At 46.2% G+C, this 25,989-nt stretch overlaps 1 protein-coding gene across 5 annotated transcripts in view; it reads right to left on the bottom strand.

Annotated features, from left to right (window-relative positions):
* Positions 1 to 25,989, bottom strand: part of LOC117363329 (lymphoid-restricted membrane protein-like) — a 248,868-nt gene that overhangs the window by 125,446 nt on the left and 97,433 nt on the right. For all 5 annotated transcript variants that reach the window (XR_004540024.1, XM_033950851.1, XM_033950852.1 and 2 more), the window contains 3 exons: positions 25,520 to 25,603; positions 12,386 to 12,549; positions 6,670 to 6,784 (listed from right to left, as the gene is read on the bottom strand). Coding sequence is in view for 4 of the 5 variants with exons in the window: in XM_033950851.1 (XP_033806742.1) it covers positions 6,670 to 6,784; positions 12,386 to 12,549; positions 25,520 to 25,603 (363 nt within the window). In the remaining variant the exon portion in view is untranslated. The remainder of the gene's footprint in view (positions 1 to 6,669; positions 6,785 to 12,385; positions 12,550 to 25,519; positions 25,604 to 25,989) is intronic.

The raw sequence follows: 25,989 nt of genomic DNA, 5'->3' as shown, positions 1-25,989 counted from the left end.
AATAGTGTTAGGGGAGAGCAACTAATCCCCTGGTCAGAGAGAGAACCCTAAGCCTGGAAGCTAAAGAAGCACAGCCTGGGCTTTGCGGTCCCCAGTTATGTATAATACCAGCTCTAGCAAGATACATATTTCAAATCTGAAATATTCTAATCACAAAATATAAAATAAATTTTTTTATACACCTTTTGTTGTCTGGTAATTTTATTCTTCAAATCACATTGGTCTCAGGCTTTGGTTTTGGATTCCTTCTGTCTTCATTGTCGCATGGCTGGCTCCTGAAGGTAAAATAGGCCCAAAAGAAGCTGGGGAGGAGATACTGAGTCTGACACAGGCACAATTTTTTTACCACAGGAGCAAGACTTTTCACCGCTTCCACGGAGCGGTGAAAGATCTTGGCCCCATTCCTATGGGGACGGTAAAAGATCTTGTCCCCATTCCTGCGGCAAACTAGTTGCACGTGTCCCCATTACTGCGGATTTATTGCAGCGATCACGGTTTACCACGGTAAACAGACCCTGTGTCATTCTCTAACTTATGGCTCTCAAAAACAAAGTGAACACCATCGCTCTCTGTACTTGAAACCCTACCCCCCCCCCATACAAAAAAAACCCTTCATAGCATCCCTCAAAGTGACACCACTATCCCAAAAAGCAATGTTACTTACCGTAACAGTTGTTATCCAGGGACAGCAGGCAGGTATTCTCACTAGTGGGTGATGTCATCCGACAGAGCCCCGATACGGATGTCTCACAAGCAGTCTTGCTTGCAGAAACTTCAGAAGTTTCAAGATGCCCGCACCGCGCATGCGCCAGTGCCTTCCCGCCCGATGGTCCAGGCGTGTCTCCTCAGTTCAGGTAGCTAGCAGAGAAGCCAACCCAGGGGAGGTGGGTGGGACGCGAGAATAGCTGCCTGCTGTCCCTGGATAACAACTGTTACGGTAAGTAACATTGCTTTATCCCAGGACAAGCAGGCAGGTATTCTCACTAGTGGGTGACCTCCAAACTAACCTCAATGGGATGTGGGAGAGTTGGCAACTTAGGAGAATAAATTTTGTAATACTGTTTGGCCAAACTGTCCATCCCGCCTGGAGAAAGTATCCAGACAATAATGAGAGGTAAATTACAAATCTCCTCAATCGGTGTCGATCTGAGGAAGGCTACAGAGGTCGCCATTGCTCTGACCTTATGGGCTGTGACCTTACAGGGAAGGGGTAATCCAGCCTGGGCATAGCAAAAAGATGCAAGCCTCCATCCAGTTGGAGATGGTACGCTTCGATACAGGTCGTCCCAACTTGTTTGGATCAAAGGAGACAAAAAGTTTGTGGTTTGGTGCGATCCAGGTAGAAAGCCAAAGCACATTTACAGTCCAGAGTGTGAAGAGCTGATTCTCCAGGATGAGAATGAGGCTTTGGAAAAAAGACAGGAAGAACTATGGATTGGTTGAGATGAAATTCAGTGACCACTTTAGGCAGGAATTTCGATGAGTGCGAAGGACCACCTTGTCATGATGGAATACTTTAAAAGGTGGGTCCGCCACTAAGGCCTGAAGCTCAATGACCCTGCGGGCAGAAGTGAGGGCAACCAGAAAAACCACTTTCCAAGTAAGAAACTTCAGTGGAGCCTTGTTGAGAGGCTCAAAAGGAGGTTTCATAAGACAAGAAAGGACAACGTTGAGGTCCCAAACCACTGGAGGAGGTTTGAGAGGAGGATTGACATGGAAAAGTCCTTTCATAAATCTGGAAACCACAGGATGAGCAGAGAGAGGTTTCCCTTGTAGAGGCTGATGGAAAGCCACAATAGCACTCAGGTGGACTCGAATAGATGTAGACTTGAGGCCAGACTGAGACAGGTGTAGAAGATAGTCCAACACAGAAGACAAGGAGACTCGTTGAGGCTCCTTACGATTAGAAACACACCAGGAAGAAAATCTAGTCCATTTTTGGGAGTAGCAGGCTTCTGAGAAGCCTCCAAGACATCCCTCACCGCCTGGGAAAATTGGTGAGGAGTTACATTGAGAGGAACCAAGCTGTCAGGTGGAGAGACTGCAGGTTGGGATGTAGTAGAGATCCTTGATGCTGAGTAAGCAGAGAAGAAAACACTGGAAGAAGGAATGGCTCCCTGCTGCTGAGTTGAAGTAGAAGGGAGTACCAAGGCTGCCTGGGCCACCAAGGAGCTATCAGAATCATGGTGGCATGGTCGGCTTTCAATTTGACCAGAGTCTTTTGAATGAGTGGAAATGGAGGAAACGCAAACAGAAAACGATTCCCCCAATCCAGCAGAAAGGCATCTGCCTCGAGACGATGAGGAGTGTAGATCCTAGAACAGAATTGAGGCAGTTTGAAGTTGTGGGGAGCCGCAAAGAGGTCTATCTGAGGCATCCCCCACAGAGAGATCTGATGAAGGGGTTCGGAATGGAGGGTCCATTCGTGAGGCTGGAGGAGACGACTTAAGTTGTCTGCCAAGACATTGTCCTTCCCCTGAATGTAGATAGCTTTGAGGAAGGCGTTGTGGCGAATCGCCCAATCCCAGACTCTGAGAGCTTCCTGGCAGAGGGAGGCCAAGCCCATGCCCCCCTGCTTGTTGACATAATACATGGCGACCTGATTGTCTGTGCGAATGAGGACCACCATGTCGTGAAGCAGATGTTGAAAAGCTTGAAGAGCATTGAAGATGGCTCTGAGCTCCAGAAGATTGATCTGATGGAGGCGGTCCGCACTGGTCCAAAATCCCTGAGTGCGAAGTCCATCCAGATGAGCCCCCCAAGCATAGGTCGAGGAATCTGTTGTGAGAACCTTTTGGTGGGGAGGAGTGTGAAACAGCAAACTTCTGGAGAGATTTGAAGAGGTCATCCACCAAAGTAGAGACTGCTGAAGAGCAGGAGTGACAATGATGTGACGAGTCAAAGGATCCGACACCTGTGTCCATTGAGAAGCCAGGGTCCACTGAGGAATTCTGAGGTGAAGTCTGGCAAAAGGAGTCACATGAACTGTAGAGGCCATGTGACCCAGGAGAACCATCATGTGTCTCGCTGAGATGGACTGGCGAGAAGACACTGACTGGCAGAGGTGCAGAAGAGCATCCAGGCGCTGAGGAGGAAGGAATGCTCTGAGTTGAATGGTATCCAGAACCGCCCCGATGAAGGGGAGAGACTGGGTCGGCTGTAGATGAGATTTGGGGAAGTTGATCTCGAAGCCCAAACTCTGCAGGAACCGAATCGTGGACAGGGTCGCCGAGATGACCCCCGGAGCTGAGCGGGCCTTGATGAGCTAGTCGTCGAGGTAGGGAAACACCTGAAGACCTTGGTTCCGGAGTGCAGTGGCCACTACCACCAGACACTTCGTGAAGACTCTGGGAGACGAGGACAGGCCAAATGGAAGCACTCGATACTGCAGATGTAGATGTCCCACCCGAAATCTGAGGAACTTGCGAGAGGCCAGATGAATGGGAATGTGAGTGTAGGCCTCCTTGAGATCCAGAGAGCATAACCAGTCATTCTGCTCGAGGAGGGGGTAGAGAGAAGCAAGGGTTAGCATGCGAAACCTCTCCTTGACCAGGAACTTGTTGAGGACCTTGAGGTCCAGAATAGGGCGCAGGTCGCCCGTCTTCTTTGGAACAAGGAAGTACCGGGAGTAAAATCCCCAGTTGTGTTGGTCCACAGGGACCGACTCGACGGCCCGGAGCTGGAGCAAAGCCTGAGCCTCGTGAAGAAGAAGGGCGGTCTGTGTCAAGTTGGAAGGATACTCTCTTGGAGGGTGGTCCAGAGGGACCCGATGGAATTGAAGAGAGTACCCGTCCCTGACGATGGAAATGACCCAGAGGTCGGTGGTGATAGCCTCCCATCGATGATAGAAATGATGTAGGCGACCCCCAATGGGAAAAACAGGGGAAGGCAGAACGAGGTTGGTTATGCTCCCTAATAGAGAGTCAAAAAGGCTGAGGAGCCTTGGGGACAGCAGAAGGCTGAGGTTTCTGTTGAGCCTTCTGCGGAGGCTGTCTCTTTGCTGGTTGTCTCGCAGCCGGAGCCTGCCTCGGAGTATAACGCTGCTGATAGATCAAGGGCGGCCTAGAAGGTCGAGACTGTTGCGGCTTAGGCTTGGGCCGAAGAATGGATTGAAAAGATTTTTCATGGTCAGACAGTTTCTTCGTCACGGTCTCGATAGACTCGTCAAACAAATCCGCCCCGGCACAAGGAACGTTGGCAAGTCTGTCCTGGAGATTCGGGTCCATGTCAATGGTCCGAAGCCATGCCAAACGACGCATAGCCACAGAACAGGGGGCAGCTCGTGCCGAAAGCTCGAAGGCATTGTAGGAAGATTGCATCAACTGTAGGCGAAGTTGGGACAGGGAGGCAACCACTTCTTCAAATTCGAATCGAGCCTGAGACTCGATGTAGGGTGTAAACTTCCGAAGCACAGGCAGGAAGAACTCCAAATAAGTGGCAAAATGAAAAGTATAGTTGAGAACTCTGGAAGCCATTATCGAGTTCTGATATATATGCCTCCCAAACTTGTCCATGGTCCTGCCCTCGCATCCCGGAGGCACCGATGCATACACCCGAGACGGATGAGACCTCTTGAGGGAGGACTCGACCAACAGGGATTGATGAGAGTTGAGAGCCCTCGAATCCCTTGTGATGAACAGTGCGGTATCAAGCATCCAACTTGCCAGGAACAGCAGGAATAGAGTACGGCGTTTCAAAACACCTCATGAACGTTTGGTCGAGGAGCTTGTGCAGAGGTAGACGAAGAGACTCGGCAGGAGGATGAGGCAAATGCATAGTGTCGAGGTATTCCTTGGAGTACCGAGAACCAGAGTCCAAGGTGATGGCCAGGTCATCCGCCATCTGCCGGAGGAAAGACGAAAAGGACAACTGGTCTGCCAGCACTGGTCTACGAGACGGACTGGACGAAGTCGAGGCCTCGGGATCCACAGAGACCTGCGATCTACAGGGAGAATATGAACCACAGGACTCCTCGAACTCCGGTCCCGGAGGAGGAGACAGATCTGATGAGGAATACCCCATACGAGGCAGCTTTTTCTGCGGTGAAACCGTAGAGTGTCGAGAGGAGTGCCTCGAAGAATGCCTGGAGCGATGCCCCTCCCGATGCCTGGAAAGGGATCTAGAGCGGCGATGTTTGGAATGGTCACCAGAAGCCTCCAACGAGTAGATGGGACTCGAGGCCGTAGAGCGTAGAGGTGGAAGATTTGATGCCTCTTGAGACGCAGTCCAGGCCTGGTAAGGAGTGCGGAAGAACTCCTCCTATTTGCGATGCCCAGGGCTTCGATTACCCGAAGAGGGATTCCACACCTCTTCATCAGGTGGCGTAATGGGCTCTAAAGGGGGCATGTCACTAAAAGAGGCCTGCCTCGAGGGACTGGCCGCCAAGCGCCGCTCCTCCTCGCCAAGCAGCGAGAGCGAACGGCGAGGAGGAGGAGGGGCGGTCCGCCCCCTGGAGGCGGAACCGGCTGGTCACCCTAAATCGTGGCAATCAACTTGGGTCCCATGGTGGTCATGAGCTCGACAAACTGAGCCTCCAAAAGGGACCGCAACGAAGCCGACAAGGAGGTTGCCGCACCTAAAGTGGATCAACAACAATACACTCCGGATATGCCAAAAAAATCCTAAAATAGTGAAAACAAAAAGGCAACCGAGTCACCTAAAGTGGGGCCTCCTGCACGGTCTTCGCGCTCCTTCGTGGTCGAGTGCTTTTGCTTGGAAGCCATCGGCACTTTGAGAACCACAGGTGGAATGGGAGGAGGGGGTACCTGATCCGAGGAGACGGAGGAAGGCACCAGTGCAGCAGGCGGAGTCGAAGCCGGGGCAAAAGAAGCCGGTTTCAGGAGACCCGATGCTGTAGAAGTGGCGGGAGGCTTCACCGGAACAGCGGAAGCGCTTGTCGAAGTTGAGGGTTCCTGAGCAGCTTCCATCTTAAACATCGACTCCCACAAAAAACAGCGACGCTTGAACGCACGCGCTGTGAGAGTGGAACAAGGCCGGCACGATCGGGAAATGTTCTGGACCAAGACACTGCAGACAGCGTCGATGCAGGTCTGTCAGCGAAATCGTGCGCTGGCACTTGCTACACTTTTTAAAACCGGTAATTGGCCGGGACATAGGCCTAAAAAGCTCCGCCACGAGATCGAAGGAGCGGGGCCTGAGCCACGCGGCCGACGTACCGGAAGAAATTTTTTTTTTTTTTTTTTGAAAATAAGAAACCAAATGAAATAAGCACACGATAGAGAAAATAAACTCAAAACCGCGGCGAATAAGAAGGCAAAAAAACGAGTTCAATTGGCGCAGAATTGAAGAAAACTTACTCAGCTCCACGGAAAGAAAAGAACTGAGGAGACACGCCCGGACCATCGGGCGGGAAGGCACTGGCGCATGCGCGGTGCGGGCATCTCAAAACTTCTGAAGTTTCTGCAAGCAAGACTGCTTGTGAGACGTCCGTATCGGGGCTCTGTCGGATGACATCACCCACTAGTGAGAATACTTGCCTGCTTGTCCTGGGATAAGCACCCTTTTTTCCTCCCAATATACACAAGCATCTGACATGTTTGAAAAAAAAAAAAAAAAAAAGGAGCTTCTCCGTCATGTGATTTTAATTCAGCCGAGTTAACCAAGCATAACAGCCTGAAAAAGAAGCAGTAGCCACACATTAGCATGTACCTGTTTATAAGCATCCTCCAGCTGTCTGGTAGCTTGCTGGAGCTGGCATCCAAGAGTATCTGCCCTTTTTACAGCTTCCTGTTGTAATTTGTTCAGTGTTTCTACTTCATGTGACCTAGAGAACAGAAGAAAAAGTGAGACCACAAACTGCTCTCACATTAGAAACTCAAACTTGGGAGAAATTTTCTTCCACCCACATAACAGTTCCTCAAAAACAGATATACCCATCAATGTCAAAGAAAGCTGGTTATTTTATAATCAACCACACAAATTGGAGGCCTTTCTATACTAGATTTGGTTTTCTGTAGTCTTGTTTTGCAAAAAAATTGAAGTGGCGCTTGTATCCCCGACATACTTATATTAGCCACATTTTCATAAATTTAGACAGATCTGTCATCTGCTGTTGGAAGCCCTATGACTGGTTAGATTGTTGTCTGCCTTTTTATCCCATGTTATGTTAACTACCGTATTTTCACACAAATAACACGCACCCGTATAAAACGCGCACACGTGTATAGCGCGCAGAAATCACGATGATAAGCGCAAAAACTTTGGTATAACGCGCTCACGATTATACCGCGCATGCTGCCCGACTCTCCGTTCACCCCCCTGACTTCCGTGCACTGCCCCGCCTCTCCGTGCGCTGTCCCGACTCTCCGTTCACCCCCCCCTGACTTCCGTGCACTGCCCCGACTTTCCGTGCGCTGTCCCGATTCTCCGTTCACCCCCCCCTGACTTCCGTGCACTGCCCTGACTTTCCGTGCGCTGTCCCGACTCTCCGTTCACCCCCCCTGACTTCCGTGCACTGTCCCCCCTTGAAGGTCTGTCCCCATCCTGAAAGCCTGATGCCCCCCCCCCCGATGTCCGATACATCCCTCCCCCCGAAGGACCGCCGATTCCCCAACAATATCGGGCCAGGAGGGAGCCCAAATCCTCCTGGCCACGGCGACCCCCTAACCCCACCCCGCACTACATTACGGGCAGGAGGGATCCCAGGCCCTCCTGCCCTCGACGCAAACCCCCCTCCCCCCAACGACCGCCCCCCCAGCCGACCCGCGACCACCCTGGCGACCCCCACGACCCCCCCACCCCCCTTCCCCGTACCTTTGGTAGTTGGGCCAGAAGGGAGCCCAAACCCTCCTGGCCACGGCGACCCCCTAACCCCACCCCGCACTACATTACGGGCAGGAGGGATCCCAGGCCCTCCTGCCCTCGACGCAAACCCCCCTCCCCCCCAACGACCGCCCCCCCCAAGAACCTCCGACCGCCCCCCCAGCCGACCCGCGACCCCCCTGGCGACCCCCACGACCCCCCCACCCCCCTTCCCCGTACCTTTGGTAGTTGGCCGGACAGACGGGAGCCAAACCCGCCTGTCCGGCAGGCAGCCAACGAAGGAATGAGGCCGGATTGGCCCATCCATCCTAAAGCTCCGCCTACTGGTGGGGCCTAAGGCGCGTGGGCCAATCAGAATAGGCCCTGGAGCCTTAGGTCCCACCTGGGGGCGCGGCCTGAGGCACATGGTCGGGTTGGGCCCATGTGCCTCAGGCCGCGCCCCCAGGTGGGACCTAAGGCTCCAGGGCCTATTCTGATTGGCCCACGCGCCTTAGGCCCCACCAGTAGGCGGAGCTTTAGGATGGATGGGCCAATCCGGCCTCATTCCTTCGTTGGCTGCCTGCCGGACAGGCGGGTTTGGCTCCCGTCTGTCCGGCCAACTACCAAAGGTACGGGGAAGGGGGGTGGGGGGGTCGTGGGGGTCGCCAGGGGGATCGCGGGTCGGCTGGGGGGCGGTCGGAGGTTCTTGGGGGGGGGACGGTCGTTGGGGGGGAGGGGGGGTTGCGTCGAGGGCAGGAGGGCCTGGGATCCCTCCTGCCCGTAATGTAGTGCGGGGTGGGGTTAGGGGGGCGCCGTGGCCAGGAGGGTTTGGGCTCCCTTCTGGCCCGATATTGTCGGGAAGTCGGCGGTCCTTCGGGGTGGGGGTGCGAGTGGTCCTGCCGGGGGGGGGGGGGGGATGTATCGGACGTCGGGGAGTCGGCCGGGCAAGAGGGCTTGGGCTCCCTCTTGCTCCGATCGTGGATGCGGGTGCGGGTGGGAGCGCGTGCGAGCGGTCGTTCGGGGTGGGGGTGCGAGTGGTCCTGCCGGGGGGGGGGATGTATCGGACGTCGGGGAGTCGGCCGGGCAAGAGGGCTTGGGCTCCCTCTTGCTCCGATCGTGGATGCGGGTGGGAGCGCGTGCGAGTGGTCGTTCGGGGTGGGGGTGCGAGTGGTCCTGCTGGGAGGGTGAATCGGGCGTCGGGCGGGGTGGGAACTATGTTTTAAAACTTTTGTATACCGCGCTCACGCATATAACGCGCGAGGGGTATGCGCGGTAGGTAAAAACGCGTATAACGCGCGCGTTATATGCGTGAAAATACGGTACTCTTTTCTCTCATTTAACATATACACTGCCTTGATATGCTCACATAAGAGTGGTATAATCAAACACCAGCACAACACAAAAGGTAACTGTCAGCTAAATAAACTACATCAAAAACCTACTCTGACAAAATAACTTAGACACTCGGGAGAGTAGGCTTCACCTAAGTTAAACAATCTTTTTATCGAGCAAGTTATGTTTCTTTGATCGCTCAATAAAAGGATTGTTTAACTTAGGTGAAGCCTACTCTCCCGAGTGTCTAAGTTATTTTGTCAGAGTAGGTTTTTGAGATAATCAAACACTATACATGAATAGCTGGAAGTGACATTGGCTGACCCTGCCCTCTTCAAAAATAGTCAGTTTTCTAGCAACCTATGATGAAATTAAAAAAAAACAACCCACAAATGTTTCAGAGTGGAGACTCTTGGTATAACTGGTTGATGCTACAAAAGCAGTAAGATGAATCTGGAGTTGGTTTCAAGAATGAAATAAGTTGACTGTTCAACTAGTTTTATTATGGGATAGAAGAAAGGATCTGGATACCTGCCATCTCATAGAGAATCGCATCCACAATCGTGACCTAGTGCAGGGGTAGGCAATTCCGGTCCTCGAGAGCCAGAGCCAGGTCAGGTTTTTCAGAATCTCCACAATGAATATGTATGAGATGGATTTGCATGCACGGCCTCCTTGAGATGCAAATCTATCTCATGCATATTTATTGTGGAAATCCTGAAAACCTGACATGGCTCCGGCTCTCGAGGACTGGAATTGCCTACCCCTGACCTAGTGGATTCTTTTTCATAAACCAGAAATCTGAGAAACATTGAAGAATGGAATGATGCAATGTTCCTTACTCATATCATGAATCTGAAACAAATATCCAACTTTTTTCCCCAGTGGATAAGTCTTTTAATCTTAGAATCCTAAAGAAATGAAAACGCGACACTCTCTCAGCCAATAGGATGCTATCAAGATTTAGTTCATGACTATTTTCCCCGGTAGTAGATCAAGGCAAATTATATTCAGGTACAGTAATAATTTCTCTGTTCCTTGAGAGTTCACACACTAACCCCCCTCTTTTACGAAACTGCGATAGCAGTTTCTAGCATGGGGTGCCATGCTGAATGGCCCGCGCTGCTCCCGACACTCATAGGAACTCAGTAAGCATTGGGAGAAACAGGCCATTCAGCGCGGCTCCCTGCGCTAGAAACTGCTATCGCAGTTTTATAAGAGGAGGCCTAAGTTCTGTACCTGAGACAGTAGATAGGTAAATGGTCTGGTCAAGGTTACAAGGAGTTAGTGGGATTTGAACTAGGCTTTCTTGGTTCTCAATCCACTACTTTATTAGGTTACTCTTACACTCAAAGCACCCTAGTACCCATTCTATTAAGGCTTTTGCCTTTCCATCAGAGGAATCAAGATGCATATTTATTTATTTGGTTTGATTTATATCCCTTCTTCTCCAACAAGCTCAGAAAAGGTTACAAGGTTGACAAATATAATGCATAGACAAACTGGTTATAAATTCACATGTGTACAGTATAGTTTGATTGTCTTAGGTTGACATACAGCAGTGTTCTTCAACCATTGGTCCATGGACTAGTGCTGGTCCACAGACATTTCCTGCCAGTCCATAGGGCCAGCACGTGCATCAGGCCCAAAACAGTGTTCTTCAACCGCCGGTCCACGGTGTGATTGATGCAGCGTTATCTTCGAGCCAGCTCCCTCTTCCTAACTGATTCAGTGCACAAAGCCACGGGCAGCGGCTCCTATGGGCATCCTGCACCTGAACCGGAAGCCTTCTCTCTGACGTTGCAACATCAGAGGGAAGGCTTCCAGATGAGACATGGGAAGTGTAAGGTGCAATTAGTACTATTATGAGGGCGGGGTCTGGCCCACAACTTAGCCCAGTGTTCTTCAACCGTCGGTCCATGGACCGATGCCGGTCCACGGACCGATGCCGGTCCACGGACCGATGCCGGTCCACAGAATAATTCTTTTATTTCTGCCGGTCCATAGGTGTAAAAAGGTTGAAAAACACTGACATACAGAATCCAGTTTAGCAGACAATTTGGTCATTTTATGTTAAACATTTTATCATCTTAAGTTAAGAGTGGATTTAATTCAGCATACATTTAGTATACACTTAATTATGAAGTAATGACTGGATAACTGTTTAAATTGAAGGAGGTAGGATAGTGAATGTGGTGATCTGTTGGTCCATCAAAACACTGATGAGGACTAAAAAGGTGCTGGGGTTAAGATATTGCACTTGGGTGTTCCACTAAAAGAATACTAAGCAAAGGGATTTATGGGAAGTAGTAAGAATACATAATTCAGGTCTTCCAGTCTTCTTATACTTCTTTTGATACAAACCCCCTACCATTTTTCGTTGCTTTCATCTGGACTGCTTCAAGTCTTCTTATATCCTTCGCCAGATACAGTCTCCAAAGCTGAACACAATATTCCAAGTGTCTCAACAACCTGCATAGGAGCAGCAATACCTCCCTTCTGCTGGTTACTCCTCTTTCTATACAGCCTAGCATCCTTCTGGCTACAGCCACCACTTATCACATATTTTGTAGCCTTCAAATTTTCAGACACCATCACCCTAAGGTTCCTCACCCCGTCTGTGCATATTGGTCTCATACGGTTCCCTGATTTCTACTCCGCAAATGTATCACACTGCAATTCTCTGTATTAAAGAGGGTCTTACTAAAGATTAGCGCATATTATCTGCAGCAGGACCCACAGGAATAAAATGGGTCCTATGGCAGATACCATGAACTAATCTAACAATTTAAAAAAAACAACCCTAAACTGGTTAAAATAAAACTGTAGCTAAGATTCTAATACAGAGTTGTAATAAGCAGTGTTCTGATGTAAACAGAAAAAAACAGCACACTTGTATATACAGTAAAACCTTGGTTTGCAAGCATAATTCGTTCTGAAAACATTCTTGTAATCCAAAAACATTCATATATCAAAGCGAATTTCCCCAAAAGAAATAATGGTAGCGCAGACAATTTGTTCCACAACCCCAAAACTTTAATACAAAATACTGTATGTACTTGTATTGCAAGACCTTGCTTGGTTATCAAGTTAAAATTTAATAAAATGCTTTGATTGTCTTGCAAAACACTTGCATACCAAGTTACTTGCAATCCAAGGTTTTAATGTATTCTATTACAAAATCCCATGGGATTTCATTAGCATTCCTCAACCATACAGGTGGCATTTTAAATGTTCTTGAAATATGTTTTTAAACTGAAGATTCGCATAGGATGCTTTTGAGAACAGGTACCTGGAAAAGAGATCTTTTTTCATATGTAGTTGCTCTGTCCTTGTCCTGCGAAGATTGCCTGCCATTCTGATAAACTCATTACTCAAGGACATACTCTGCTTTTCCAAGAGCCCAAGTTTCTCAATCCAATATTCCCTTTTCTCTTTCAGTTCTCTCTTGATAACCTGTTTTAAACAAATCAGAGACAAAGGTAAAATATATTTAAAAAGTGATACATTTTATTGGGCTCCTCATCATAAATCCAATAAAAATATATACCGTCCTTTTTATTTTAAGGCTTCTCCAGATCATCTTTCTTCCAGGAGAAAATAGCGCAAGAGGCCAAAAATTTCAAGCCCTTCTTCAGATACGTAAAAGGAAAAAAACCTGCAAAAGAGGCGGTGGGATCGCTGGATGACCAGGGAAGAAAAGGGTACATCAAGGAAGACAAACAAATTGCAGACAGACTAAATTCCTTCTTTGCATTTGTCTTTACGAAGGAAGACACCACAACAATACCAGAAGCAGTGAAAGTGTTCAAAGGAGTAATAGAGGACAGCCTCACCACAGTAGAAGTGGACTTGGACCAGATCGACAATCTTAAAAGCGACAAATCCCCTGAACCTGATGGAATTCATCCGAGAGTCTTAAAAGAACTGAAGGTTAAAAGAAATCTGAGAGCTTTTGCAAAAACTTGCCAACCTGTCAATTAGAACTGGACAGATACCGGACGATTGGAAGATACCGAACGTCACGCCAATTTTCAAAAAAGGATCAAGAAGAGAACCAGGCAACTACAGACCTGCGAGTCTTACGTCTGTCCCTGGAAAGATGGTTGAAGCACTGATTAAAGATAGCATAGTCCGGCACTTGGATACACACGACCTGATGAGAGCCAGTCAACATAGCTTCAGGAAAGGGAAATCATGTTTGACAAATTTACTTCAATTTTTTGAGACCGTGAACAAACTGATAGTGGAAAACCGGTGGACATAATATACTTGGACTTCCAGAAAGCATTCGACAAGGTTCCACATGAAAGACTTCTCTGGAAATTACAAAGCCATTGAATAGAGGGAGATATACTAAGATGGATAGGCAAATGACTGGAGAACAGAAAGCAGAGAGTGGGCATAAATGGGAAGTTCTCAGACTGGGAGAAAGTGACTAACAGTGTGCCCCAGGGCTCGGTACTTGGGCCCATCTTATTTAATATTTTCATCAATGACTTAGAAGGAACATCCAGTGAGATCATCAAGTTTGCTGATGAAATAAAGCTATGCCAGGCAATCGGATCACAGAAGGATAGCGAGGAACTCCAGAGTGACTTGTCAGTTAGAGAAATGGGCGGAGAAATGGCAGATGAAGTTTAATGTGGAAAAGTGCAAAGTAATGCATTTAGGCAGAAAGAATAAGGAACACGAGTATAGAATGTCAGGTGCAACTCTGGGTAAAAGCGAACAGGAAAAGGACCTGGGTGTACTGATAGATAGGACTCTGAAGCCATCGGTACAATGTGCAGCAGCAGCAGCAAAGAAAGCAAATAGAATGTTAGGCATGATAAAGAAAGGAATCACGAGTAGATTGGAGAAAGTTAAAATAGAGCAATGGTCAGACCACACTTGGAATACTGTGTCCAACATTGGTCTCCCAAGCTAAACAAGGATATAAAACTGCTGGAGAGGGTGCAGAGACGAGCAACGAAGCTAATAAAAGGTATAGAGAACTTGGAATACGAGGAAAGACTTGAGACTGGGATTGTTCTCCCTTGAGAAAAGGAGACTGCGAGGGGATATGATCGAGACTTTCAAAATACTGAAAGGAATCAACAAAATAGAGCAGGAAAAAAAATTATTTACAATGTCCAATGTGACACGGACAAGAGAACATGGACTGAAGCTAAGGGGGGACAAGTCCAGGAAAAATATCAGGAAGTTCTGCTTCACGCAACGAGTGGTGGACACCTGGAATGCTCTCCCAGAGAAGGTTATTGCGGAATCCACCGTTCAAGGATTTAAAAGCAACCTAGGTGCACATCTCCTTACGAGAGACATAGAGAGATATGAGTGACTAAAATTACGCCAGGTGTACACCTGGCTGGGCCTCCGCGTATGCGGATCACCGGACTTGATGGACCGAAGGTCTGATCTGGAGATGGCAGTTCTTATGTTCTTATGAAAATTCTGCATTATATCAAATTGAACTTGAACTTTAACAAAGGTAAAAAGTTCACTTTGTGAAATGGATAAGAGTCTACAACACAACTACATTGGAACCTGGGGGCAAGATGGTGGAAGGATTATTAGGCTGAGAGCTCCATCGCAGAGAGCTCTACCATTATAGTTTATTTTTTTTCTTCAAGAAACTTACCTTGCAGTATGCCGAAGCGCAGTTGGAGCCTCACGGCGTTCGGGCCCAGCCGGCTTCGGCTCAATGGATGAACTTCTCCGACGAATGCAGGGAGTTGCGGGAGCGTCGGCACGCCCGCAGGAGACGCATCGTGGTGAGACGGAAGCGTTCTCCATGGGCCCAGACACCACCTTGAGCCCCGACGCCAGAGTGCCTCCTCCTCCTCCTCAGACCGCCAGCTCCCCGCAGGTGGAGGAACCATCGGAAGGTGGTGAGGAACTCTCTCCGGAGGTCATTGGGAGCAAAGAGGGGAGCATGATTGTGGATTCCCTGTTATTTCAGGGGATTCCAGTGGAAACTGAGGACTCATCTCTGCGGATTGTCCGTGAGCAGAGGAGCTACACCCAGGAGGGTATACTGGTTGTTGAGTTTTTCTTCACAAGAACCTTTTTCTATACTAAAGAAGCCCCAAGAGGTAACGCTTGATGCAATTTGGGATCTCGTAGCGGATCTAGCTAAATCAGTTAAGCCCCAACTGTTGCAGTTGGAGCATAAGATTTCTTCCCAAGAAATTAAGAATATCAAAGTTGACTTGCAAGATTGAAAAACTTCAACAATGAATTCTTCCCAGGAAATTAAACTTTCTAAACAAATAACTGAAACACTGGTGAAAGATAATACTAATTTAAGGAGAAAATTGGAGTCTCTAGAAAACTTTTCTCGCAATAATAATATTAGATTAATTAATTTTCCTAGGGTTGCGGAGGTAACTCCTAGAGATATGTTAAAACGTTACCTAAAGGAAGTCCTGGAAATTACCGAGGAATTAATACCGCCATTCACTCGAGTGTACTATCTACCTATTAAAATGGAAGAAAAATTAATGGAAGAAGGCCAACAGCCTCTTAATATTTCCACGGTTTTGGAACTTTCGGATCAGGAGGTAGCAATGCCCGCAACACTTTTGCTTACAATTGCCTTATCACCCGATAAGAATTGGTTATTGAAACTTTTCTTTAAAAATAAACAGAAAGCTTTTCTTGGGTACAAGATACAAATGTTCCCAGATCTGTCACGAGATACACAGAAACGTCGACGTGAATTTCTGTTGTTAAAGCCAGGAGTTATTGCTCTTAGGGCAACCTTTTTTCTTTGTCACCCATGTAAATGAGTGATAATTTATCAAACACAAAAATATGTATTCTTTGATCCTAGCCAACTTATAACCTTCTTGTCAATGGCTTCTCTGAAAAAAGGAGAGGGAATTTGAGTACTCATTGATTGTTGATTACCTTCTCAGCCTATACAACCTTTAGTCTTCATTTTATTTTGTAATATTATATTATATTTACTCGCTGATTCTACATTTTGCTTTCCTTATTTAGAGGATTTGAGTTAAAGTTAAGCTTTATACATATTTTTTATTAAGATAGCAGATAATCTGTTTAGTATTATATTGTGTATTACATTTATTTTTGGCTTGACTTTACCTTTCTGTAAAAGTGGATACTTGATATGTTATTGAAAAATGAAATAAAAATAAATAGAAAAAACAACAACACACACTACATTGTAAGTTTGACATCAATTCCGGGCAAGATGGTAGAAGCACTGATAAAGGACAGCATCTGTGAGCACATCGAAAAAAAAAATGGGCTAATGAAAGCGAGCCAACATGGCTTCTGCAAAGGAAGATCGTGCCAAACAAACTTACTGCACTTCTTTGAGGGGGTAAACAGCCAGTTGGACAAAGGGGAACCAGTAGACATCATTTACCTCGACTTCCAAAAGGCCTTTGACAGGGTACCCCATGAGCGGCTACTTAGGAAGCTGTGGAACCACGGGGTGGAAGGGGACGTACACAGCTGGGTTAAACACTGGTTGGCAGGCAGAAGGTTGGAGTGAAGGGTCACTACTCTGACTAGAGGATGGTCACAAGCGGAGTTCCACAGGGGTCGGTACTCGGACCGCTGCTGTTCAATGTATTTATTAATGATCTGGAAACGGGGACGAAGTGTGAAGTTATAAAATTTGCGGATGACACTAAACTCTGTAGCAGGGTTAGAACTGCGGAAGAAGGCGAGGACCTACAAAGGGACCTGAACAAACTGGAGGAATGGGCAAATAAATGGCAGATAAACTTCAATGTAGGGAAATGCAAGGTCATGCATATAGGGAAAAAGAAACCGATGTTCAGTTACCAAATGGGGGGATTAGTACTAGAGGGAAGTAACCTTGAAAGAGACTTGGGTGTACTGGTAGACACAACAATGAAGTCAATGGCACAATACGCAGCAGCCTCAAAGAAGGCAAACAGAATGCTGGGTATTATTAAGAAGGGTATTACAACCAGAACGAAGGAAGTCATCATGCCGCTGTACCGCGCGATGGTACGACCACATCTGGAGTACTGTGTCCAATATTAGTCGCTGTACCTAAAGAAGGACATGGAGATACTTGAGAGGGTTCAGAGAAGAGCGACAAGAATGATAAAAGGTATGGAAAACCTTTCATACGCAAAGAGGCTAGAAAGGCTGGGGCTCTTAATCCTGGAGAAGCGAAGACTCAGAGGAGACATGATAGAGAAGGTAGAAAGGGACAGATTCTTCAGCCTATTGGGAACTACAAGAACAAGGGGACACTCTGAGAAATTGAAAGGGGACAGGTTTAGAACCAATGCTAGGAAATTTTTCTTCACTCAGAGGGTGGTGGACACCTGGAATGCGCTTCTAGAGGATGTGATAGGACAGAGCACATTAAGGGGATTCAAAGAGGGATTGGACAAGTTCCTGAAGGATACGGGGATTGAGGGATATAGATAGAGGTAGAGATAGGATCATGAAAGGGTATAGATAGAAGAAAAATGGGGATTAAAGGGTTTTAGACAAAGGATCACTTACAGGTCATGGACCTGATGGGCCGCTGCGGGAGCGGACTGCAGGGTGCGATGGACCCTGGTCTGACCCGGCAGAGGCAACTTCTTATGTTTTAATCACACAACATCCCAATTTATAGCTTGTTGAATTTTTATTGTGAAACCTGTTCATAAAAGCTTATTATAATCAATATTGCATGTACGCTGTATCTCAAGGAATCACTCCTCACTGGTGTTGTTAAAAAATGGTCTAAATTTACAGCAGCCTATACCAAACAAGCTAGTGCTGTGCCCAAAAAATGTCCCCAAAAAATTGCCCTCAAGCTTCATCTCCCAACATAAGTATTTGCACACCAATGTACAGTGCTAAAATTAAGGAAATAGTCCTTAAAAATCCACTGGTGTGGGACATCTGTTGTGTGATGATGTAAAATATTTAAATGATTTAAGCTTTGTGGCCATTACTATCTATGAATAAGAACATAAGAATTGCCGCTGCTGGGTCAGACCAGTGGCCCATCGTGCCCAGTGAGGAGTGGCGCTCGTTGGCTGGTGGGGGCGCTATAATGCGTTAATGGAATGGATAGTGTGCAAGACATGTTTGTGGAGAAAAAACGCCTGCTTTTTGTACAGTTCTGGGTAAAACTAGTTAGAAGTACATATGAAAGTTAAGGCCACGCCCAATAGAAAAGTATGGAAAAATGGGCACATGAAAATCTGAATATGGATGTAGCCAAGGCCAGAAAAAAAACACTACCGATTAATATTAAGGAAAAGTATAATAAGATTCTGTTTATGTATTTTGCTATTAAGCCAGACCATAGAGGAAATAGGTATAGAGATACATATAATATGTATACGGTAAAGGTATTAATGACTCTACTTTGTATAATCTTCCTCCATCTTGGGTTCTGTCTTTAAGACAGACTGAAGTTTTCCCGCTTAAACAAGGCCTGGAACTGCCAGTGTTCTTTGTGTGGAATGCCCAGGGTGAATAAGAGAAATCTCATGGCTAAAGTATTAACAGATGCTCCCAGTATTGATCAGGAATGAAATATGAGTTGCATGTGAGTGAAGGGATCCCTATGTATGTTAGAATATGTATGATAGAATGATCTGTATTTAATTTCAAATGTTTTACATATATATGATTCAAGAAACTTTAAGAAAGCCTAAGAGGCAACATCTAGAAATGGTTAAGTTAAAGCCAGGGACACTGTTACCATGAAAATACCAATCTGAGAGGCCCAGTATAGGAATTCTCATTAAGGAGGGGGGGGGGGGGGGTCTGGGTCTTCTGTGCCTGTGTGTTAGTGAAACTTGAAAACTTGCTTTGGAAAAACTGAGTTTCATCTGTCACAGAAAGCAGTTTTTGATTCAAAGAGTTCATTGGGTATGTTATGTGTTGTGCATTCAGAAATTGGTGTAAACAAAAATGATTTTTAAGAACTTGTCTGAGTTTGTAACTATGTTAAAAGGAATTTCTTTGTTCACAACTAAGGACAGCCTCTGTTGGCTGATTGGTTGACAAGTGTGATGTTATACTGGTCAGTGTGAAGGTATAAAAAGGAATGCACCAGTATAGACTAAGAATCATATTTGCAAGAGAGATGTACATTTGACATGGCTGACTTTATATTATCTCCTGGTGCAGATGCCTTCCGAAAGGGATTATGATAAAATAAACCCAATATCTGATTTGGTAATATCTGTGTCATTTGTCATTATACCTAAGCACCTAGGAGCGAGGTTGGCGCAGTGCATGCGCTAATCACCAACAGTCCGCTCCCGTGGCAGCCCTTAGGTCAAAGACCAGTGCCCCGAGTCTAGCCTTACCTGCATACATTCTGGTTCAGCAGAACTTCTCTAACTTCATCTTGAATCCCTATAGGGTGCTTTCCCCTATAACAGCCTCCGGAAGACCATTCCAGTTTTCTACCATCTCTGGATGAAGAAGAACTTCCTTATGCTTGTACAGAATCTATCCCCTTTTAACTTTAGAGAGTGCCCTCTCATTCTCCCTATCTTGGAGAGGGTGAACAACCTGTCTATCTACCAAGTTTATTCCCTTCATTATCTTGAATGTTTTGATCACGTCCCCTCTGTCTCCTCTTTTCAAGGGAGAAGAGGCCCATTTTCTCTAATCTCTCACTGTATGAGAACTCCTCCAGTCCCTTAACCATTTTAGTTGCTCTTCTCTGGACCCTTTCGAGTAGTACTGTGTCCTCCTTCAAGTATGGCGACCAGTGCTGGACGCAATATTCCAGGTGTGTTACTGACAAGCATCATCTTATACTTATCCACGTTAAACTTCATTTGCCATGTCGCGGCCCATTTCTCGAGCATGTTTATGTCCTGTTGCAGGTCTTCGCAATCCTCCTGCGTCTTCACTACTATGAATAACCTCGTATCGTCTGCAAATTTAATCACCTTGCTCGTCGATCCAATTTCCAGGTCGTTTATAAATATGTTTTAAAGGAAGGCCTGTCATTTTGAAGAGATGGGCTTGCCGGTAAGAGGAAATAGGCATCCCTCTTGCTGGTCTTTGTTCCAGAGAGACTTCCAGTCAGGTCGAGATACCGGATGGTGGGAGTGGGTGGGGGGCTGGGAGGCATGGTTGTTCAGGTGGGGGGTGGATATCCCTCTTGCCGGACTTTCCCTATCACTGATCCTTAGTTAAGGTAAGGGGGGATAGCTGAGGGGGGAGTTGGTGGGGAGGCATAGGAGGGCCTTCAGGTAGGAGGGAGTGGGCAATGGACATCTCTGCTAACAATTAGTTAAGGGAGAGAGGGTAGATGGGCAGAGCCAGATTAAAGGGTAGGCCCAGTAAGCACGCGCCTAGGGCCCAAAATTGTCAGGGGGGACTCACTGAAGAAGGGCAAACAGAGCAGCTGCCCTTGGGGGTCTCCCTGCATCTTTCTGAATTCCGATATATATATATATTTTTTCCAAACGGCGATAGGCCCCGGCATCGACGGCAAGTTAGTTCAGCAACCGTAATCTTGCAAGTGGTGCTTAGCCCAAAGCTTCCCCTTTGGGAAAAGCCGCCTGGACATACCCTCTAAAAACGAGGACATGTCCAGGTAAATTCAGACATCTGGTAACCCTATGGATTGGCCACCGTGGATGGGCTTGATAAACCTTTGGTCTGACCCAGTAAGGCTATTCTTATGTTCTGTTTCCGCCTGGGTGGCTCGTGTCAGAGGGGAAGCTTTGGCTGAGCAGCACTGCTTGCAAGATAATGGTTGCCGAACTTACTTGCTGTCGATGACGAGGCCCGTCACCTTTTGAATAAAAAAACAACAAACATCGGAAAACAAGGTGACGCGCGAAGGAGAGGAAGGGAGGCAGATGGGCCTGGGGTGGAGGGAGAGAGAGAGAAGGGGACATATGATGGAAGTGGGGAGAAAGGAGAGAGAGAAGAGGGCAAACAGATGTCAGTTGAGAGGGGAGAGCAGATGCAGAATGGAGGGAAAGAACACATACTGGATAGAAAGAGGGGATAAAGAAAGAGAGCATATGCTGGATGGAGGAAGAGATAGTTAGTGAGATAGTGGAGGGGTAAAGGGAAGGGGTGGCAAGCTGTGGGTAGGACACAGTGAAAGAGGGAAACTGAGGACTGACTAGTAAGAAAAAATTTAATTTAGATGGAGACAGAAAATAGAGAAGGAAGACCAGAGAAGAAAAGGAAAGGAAAAGAATGAGGAGAGAGAGATGCCAGAGAACAGGGAAGGAGACGAATATCAGATCATTCTGAGTGGAGGAAATAAGAGATGCTAAAAACCACAGGTGAGAGGGAAGGAGAAATGGAAGGAGAGAGATGCCAGACCATGAGGGGAACAGAAGGAAGAAGATGTATGCCAGACCAGAAAGGGGGGAGGGGGGGCAGAAGGACAGATGGAAGGGGGAGGCAGACAGTTTCTGGAAGGGGCAGACAATGGTGGATGGAAGGAAGAGAATGATAAGATGAGGAAAGCAGAAACCAGATGACAAAACTAGAAAAAAATTCAATTTTTATTTATTTTAGAAATAGAAATGGGAATATGGTGATCCTTTTATTGACTAACTTTCAGAGACCAAATTCTTCCTCAGGTCAGGACAGGATACTGTAACAGCAGTATATTTAACTGACCTAAAGAAAGAGGTTTTGACCTCTGAAAGCTAATACATTTTAAAAATTAGTCCAATAAAATGGTATTTTTATTTTCCATTTTTGTTCTATTTTTATCTGTTAATTTGTAAAGTGATTTTGTTATTTCTCTTGTTTCAAATTTACATCTGCTATCTTTATATTTTGTACAGTATTAGGGAATAAGCATTATGCACCACTGTTTCTGTCGTGTTGCATTGCATTTCAGAGCCTGGCTTCTTTATGGTTCAGTTTTTGTATACATATTTCTATTCCAGCCATGCACACCCCACCCCCACCCCCACCCTTTACAAAAGAGTGGAAGAAACACAGAAGCATGATGGCAGATAAAGGCCAAATGGCCCATCCGGTCTGCTCATCTCTTCCTCTCTCCAAGCGATTTTATGTCCTTATCCCAGGCTTTCTTTAATTCAGACACTTGTCTCTACCACCTCCATCGGGAGACCGTTCCTGTTCCACGCATCCACCACCCTTTCTGTAAAAAAGTATTTCCTTAGATTACTCCTAGCCTATCACCTCTCAACTTCATCCTATGCCCTCTCATTCCAGAGCTTCCTTTCAAATGAAAGTCTAGACTCATGCACATTTATGCCACTCTCTCATTATCTCCCCTTTCCGGTCTTTCCTCCAAAGTATACTTGTTGAGATCTTAAGTCTGTCCCCATACGCTTTATGATGAAGGTCGTGGAAAGTTTTAGTAGCCTTCCTCTAGATCAACTCTATCCTTTTTATATTTTTTTGAAGGTGCAACCTCCAGAATTGTACACAATATTCTAAATGAGGTCTCACCAAAGTCTTATACAGGGACAACAATACCTCCTTTTTCATACTGACCATACCTCTCCCTATGCAACCTAGCATCCTTCTAGCTTTTGCCCTCACCTTTTCAATCTGTTTGGCCACAAGATCATCACCCTTCCGCTGTGGTACTCAAGAAAAGTAAACTTTCTTTTTACATTTGTGCTTGATTCTTGTGTTAGTTTTTTTAGTTGTTCATGTTGTGGGGAACAGTAACCTCAAGTGCCCACGGTTGTTCGACTTAACTCATGAAATGGTTGCATTGACAATACTAGCTCTATCATAGGTCTGTTGAATCCCCCTATTCTCACATAAGTATTAATTAATTTATTTTTATATAAATTATGTGAGAATAGGGGGATTCAACAGACCTATGATAGCTCATGAAACGGTTGGATCGACAAGACTAGCTCTAAGTCGAACAATGTGGACACTTGAGGTTACTGTTCCCCACAACCTGAACAACTAAAAAAAAAGAAAAAAAAGAAAAAGAAACACACAAGAATTGAGCACAAAAGTAAAAAGAAAGTTTACTTCTCTTGAGTATCACAGCGAAAGGGTGATGTGTTATTGACAGAATTTGAATAGGATATTATTTTATTACACCTTAAGATCATCACATCAATCACACCCAAGTCCTGCTCTATCGTGCACACAAGTTCTTCACCTCCTAAACTGTACTGTTCCTTCGGGTTTTGCAGCCCAATTGCATGACCTTGCATTTCTTAGCATTAAATTTTAGCTGCAGATTTCAGACCATTCTTCAAGCTTCACCAGGTCTTTCTTATTATTATTCACACTACTCTATTGCAGATTTTGGTATCATCCGCAAAGAGGCAAATCTTACTCAACAGCCCTGCAGCAATATCATTTATAAAAATGTTAAGAAGAACAGGCCCAAGAACAGAACCTTGAGGCTCACCACTGGTAACATCCTTTTCCTCCTTTGATCACTACCCTCTGTCACCTTCCACTCAACCAGTTCTTGACCAGCCCATCACTTTGGGACCCATTCCGAGGGCACTCAGTTTATTTATTTGACATCTGTGTGGAACACTGGCAAAGGCTTTGCTAAAATCTAAATACACCACATCTAGCATACATCCTCTATCCAATTCTCTGGTCACCCAGTCAAAGAAATTGCTCAGATTTGTCTGACAAGACTTACCTCTAGTGAATCCATGTTGCCTCTGGTCCTGTAATCTACAAGATTCCAGAAACTTGACTATTCTCTGTTTTAAAAGTGTTTCCATTAATTTGCTTACCACAGAAGTCAGACTTACTGGCCTGTTATTCCCTACTTCTTCCTTACTTCCACTTTTGTGAAGAGGGACCACATCTGCCCTTCTCCAGTCCTCCAGTATCATTCCCGAATCTATAGACTCGTTGAAAAGGTCAGTCAGCAGAACTATCAGAACTTCCCTAAGTTCCTTCAGCACCCTAGGATGTACACCATTCAGCCCTCTGTCAACCTTTATTTTAGCAAGCTCCTCACGAACACAACCCTCTGAAAATTGATCAGGGTCTATTACTCCTCCATCCCTATTCACATTTGTCTGCTGCAGTCCCACTCCTGGCGCTTCAGCCGTGAATACAGAACAGAAATATTTGTTAAGCAATTCGTCCTTTTATCAGCTTCTACATATTCCTCCCCTTCACCTTTGAGTTTCACAATGCCACTTTTGCACTTCTTCCTATCACTAATACAGCCAAACCTTGGTTTGCGAGTAACAGTTTGCGAGTTTTTTGCAAGATGAGCAAAACACTCCTGCAACTTTGACTCACAAACCGAGCATTGACTTGATAAACGAGCCCCCACTCCACCCCCGAGAACTGGCTTCACCCACCCCCAAATCCTTACCTCGAGCAGACACCAGTATGCAGCACCAACCCACAGGATGTGCCGGTGCCGAAAGAGCTTGCCGTGCCTGCCACTGATCTATGCTGGGCTGCTGCGGGGCTTTAAGCATCTGTGCATGTTCAAGGCCTTCTTGCTCCCATTCTCTCCGAGGATCTCATGAGAATCTCTGAGAGAGTGGGAGCCAGTAGGCCTTGAGCATGCGCAGATTTACAAGACCCCATGCAGCCCAGCATAGATTAGCAGGCTCTTTCAGCACCGGCACGTCCTGTGGGTTGATGCTGTATGCCAGTGTCCGCTCGAGGTAGGGGTTTGGGGGTGGGCCGCGGGGGAAGGGGAAGGGATGGTGTAGCCGGTTCCCCGGGATGAGGTGGAAGCATGCCAGTGGCCTCAGGGGAGAGATCTTTTTGGGATGTGGAATGAAATCATCCAAGTTTCCCTTACTTTCTATGGGGAAACTCGCTTTGATATACGAGCACTTTGGTTTATGAGCATGCTTCTGGAATGAATTATGCTCATAAACCAAGGTTCCACTGTACACTATATCTAAAAAAGGTCTTGTCTCCCCATTTTCTGTGTCAGCTATTTTTTCTTCCATTTGCATCTTTGCTTTCTTGACTACACGACCAGCCTCTCTTAACTTGTCCAGATTCTTTTGCCCGTCTTCCTCTTTCTGCGCTCTTTTGTAGTTTAAGAAAGCTTAACCTCTTATTCCTTACCTTTCCAGCTACTACTTTTGAGAATCAAAGCAGCCTTCTTTTCCTCTTACTTTTACTTGCTTGTATCACAAAAAGGTTTGTTGTCCTTACAATCGCTCCTTTCAGTTTTGCCTACCACATTTTCACTCCTTCCAGATGTTCCAGACAATAATTCCTTGACATAAACCCCCATCCGAACAAAGTTAAGGTTTTTTTAAAGTCCAGAACCTTTGCTTTTGAACGAGCCCTCTCTATACCCATCTTAATATTAAACCATACACACCTTCAAATCATAACAGAGCGAAGACAGCGGTATCTAGTAAAAATGTTAGATTTTCAAATTAAACTGAAAATTTTATGTATGAACTTCATATATATACGAACTGAAGAGATCAACTAGATCTCTAGACTGAACAGTTAGGCTTACCTCAAGAGTCTGGTTAATTTCAGATTCAGCTGCCTGCTGCAAGAAAGAAACTACAATGTCTGCAAAACCAGAGGCTTCTTCTTGCTGTAAAATACAACAGAATTCTGTGCTTCAGATGATTATATATACTGGTGCTATAAGCAAGCAAAACTCAAAGAATTCAACAAATCTTGAGGGATTTTTCCTCCCAAATAAAATCAGCAAGCAATAGCAAACTATCCTTGCTTTAATTGCCCCTGCAAGGAGAACACTACAGAACAATCTTGTATTACCCCATGCAATTGCTGTGACCTGCTCACGTTATTAGTCAAAAGCAATGTATCAAAATAAAAATAGTCTAGTCTACATCAAGAGTGTCAAACTCAAGCCCACAGGTCAAATTTGGCCCACAGGGTAGTTAAATTTGGCCCGCGAGAAAATATCCTGTTCCTTCCCTCCCTCCACAATATTGTCCACCATCTCTCTCCCGG

The sequence above is a fragment of the Geotrypetes seraphini genome, chromosome 7 (genome assembly GCF_902459505.1).
Source record: "Geotrypetes seraphini chromosome 7, aGeoSer1.1, whole genome shotgun sequence".
Lineage (NCBI taxonomy): Eukaryota > Metazoa > Chordata > Amphibia > Gymnophiona > Dermophiidae > Geotrypetes > Geotrypetes seraphini.
Note: the sequence above shows the minus strand (reverse complement) of the source record. Positions and strands in the feature narration are given on the sequence as shown.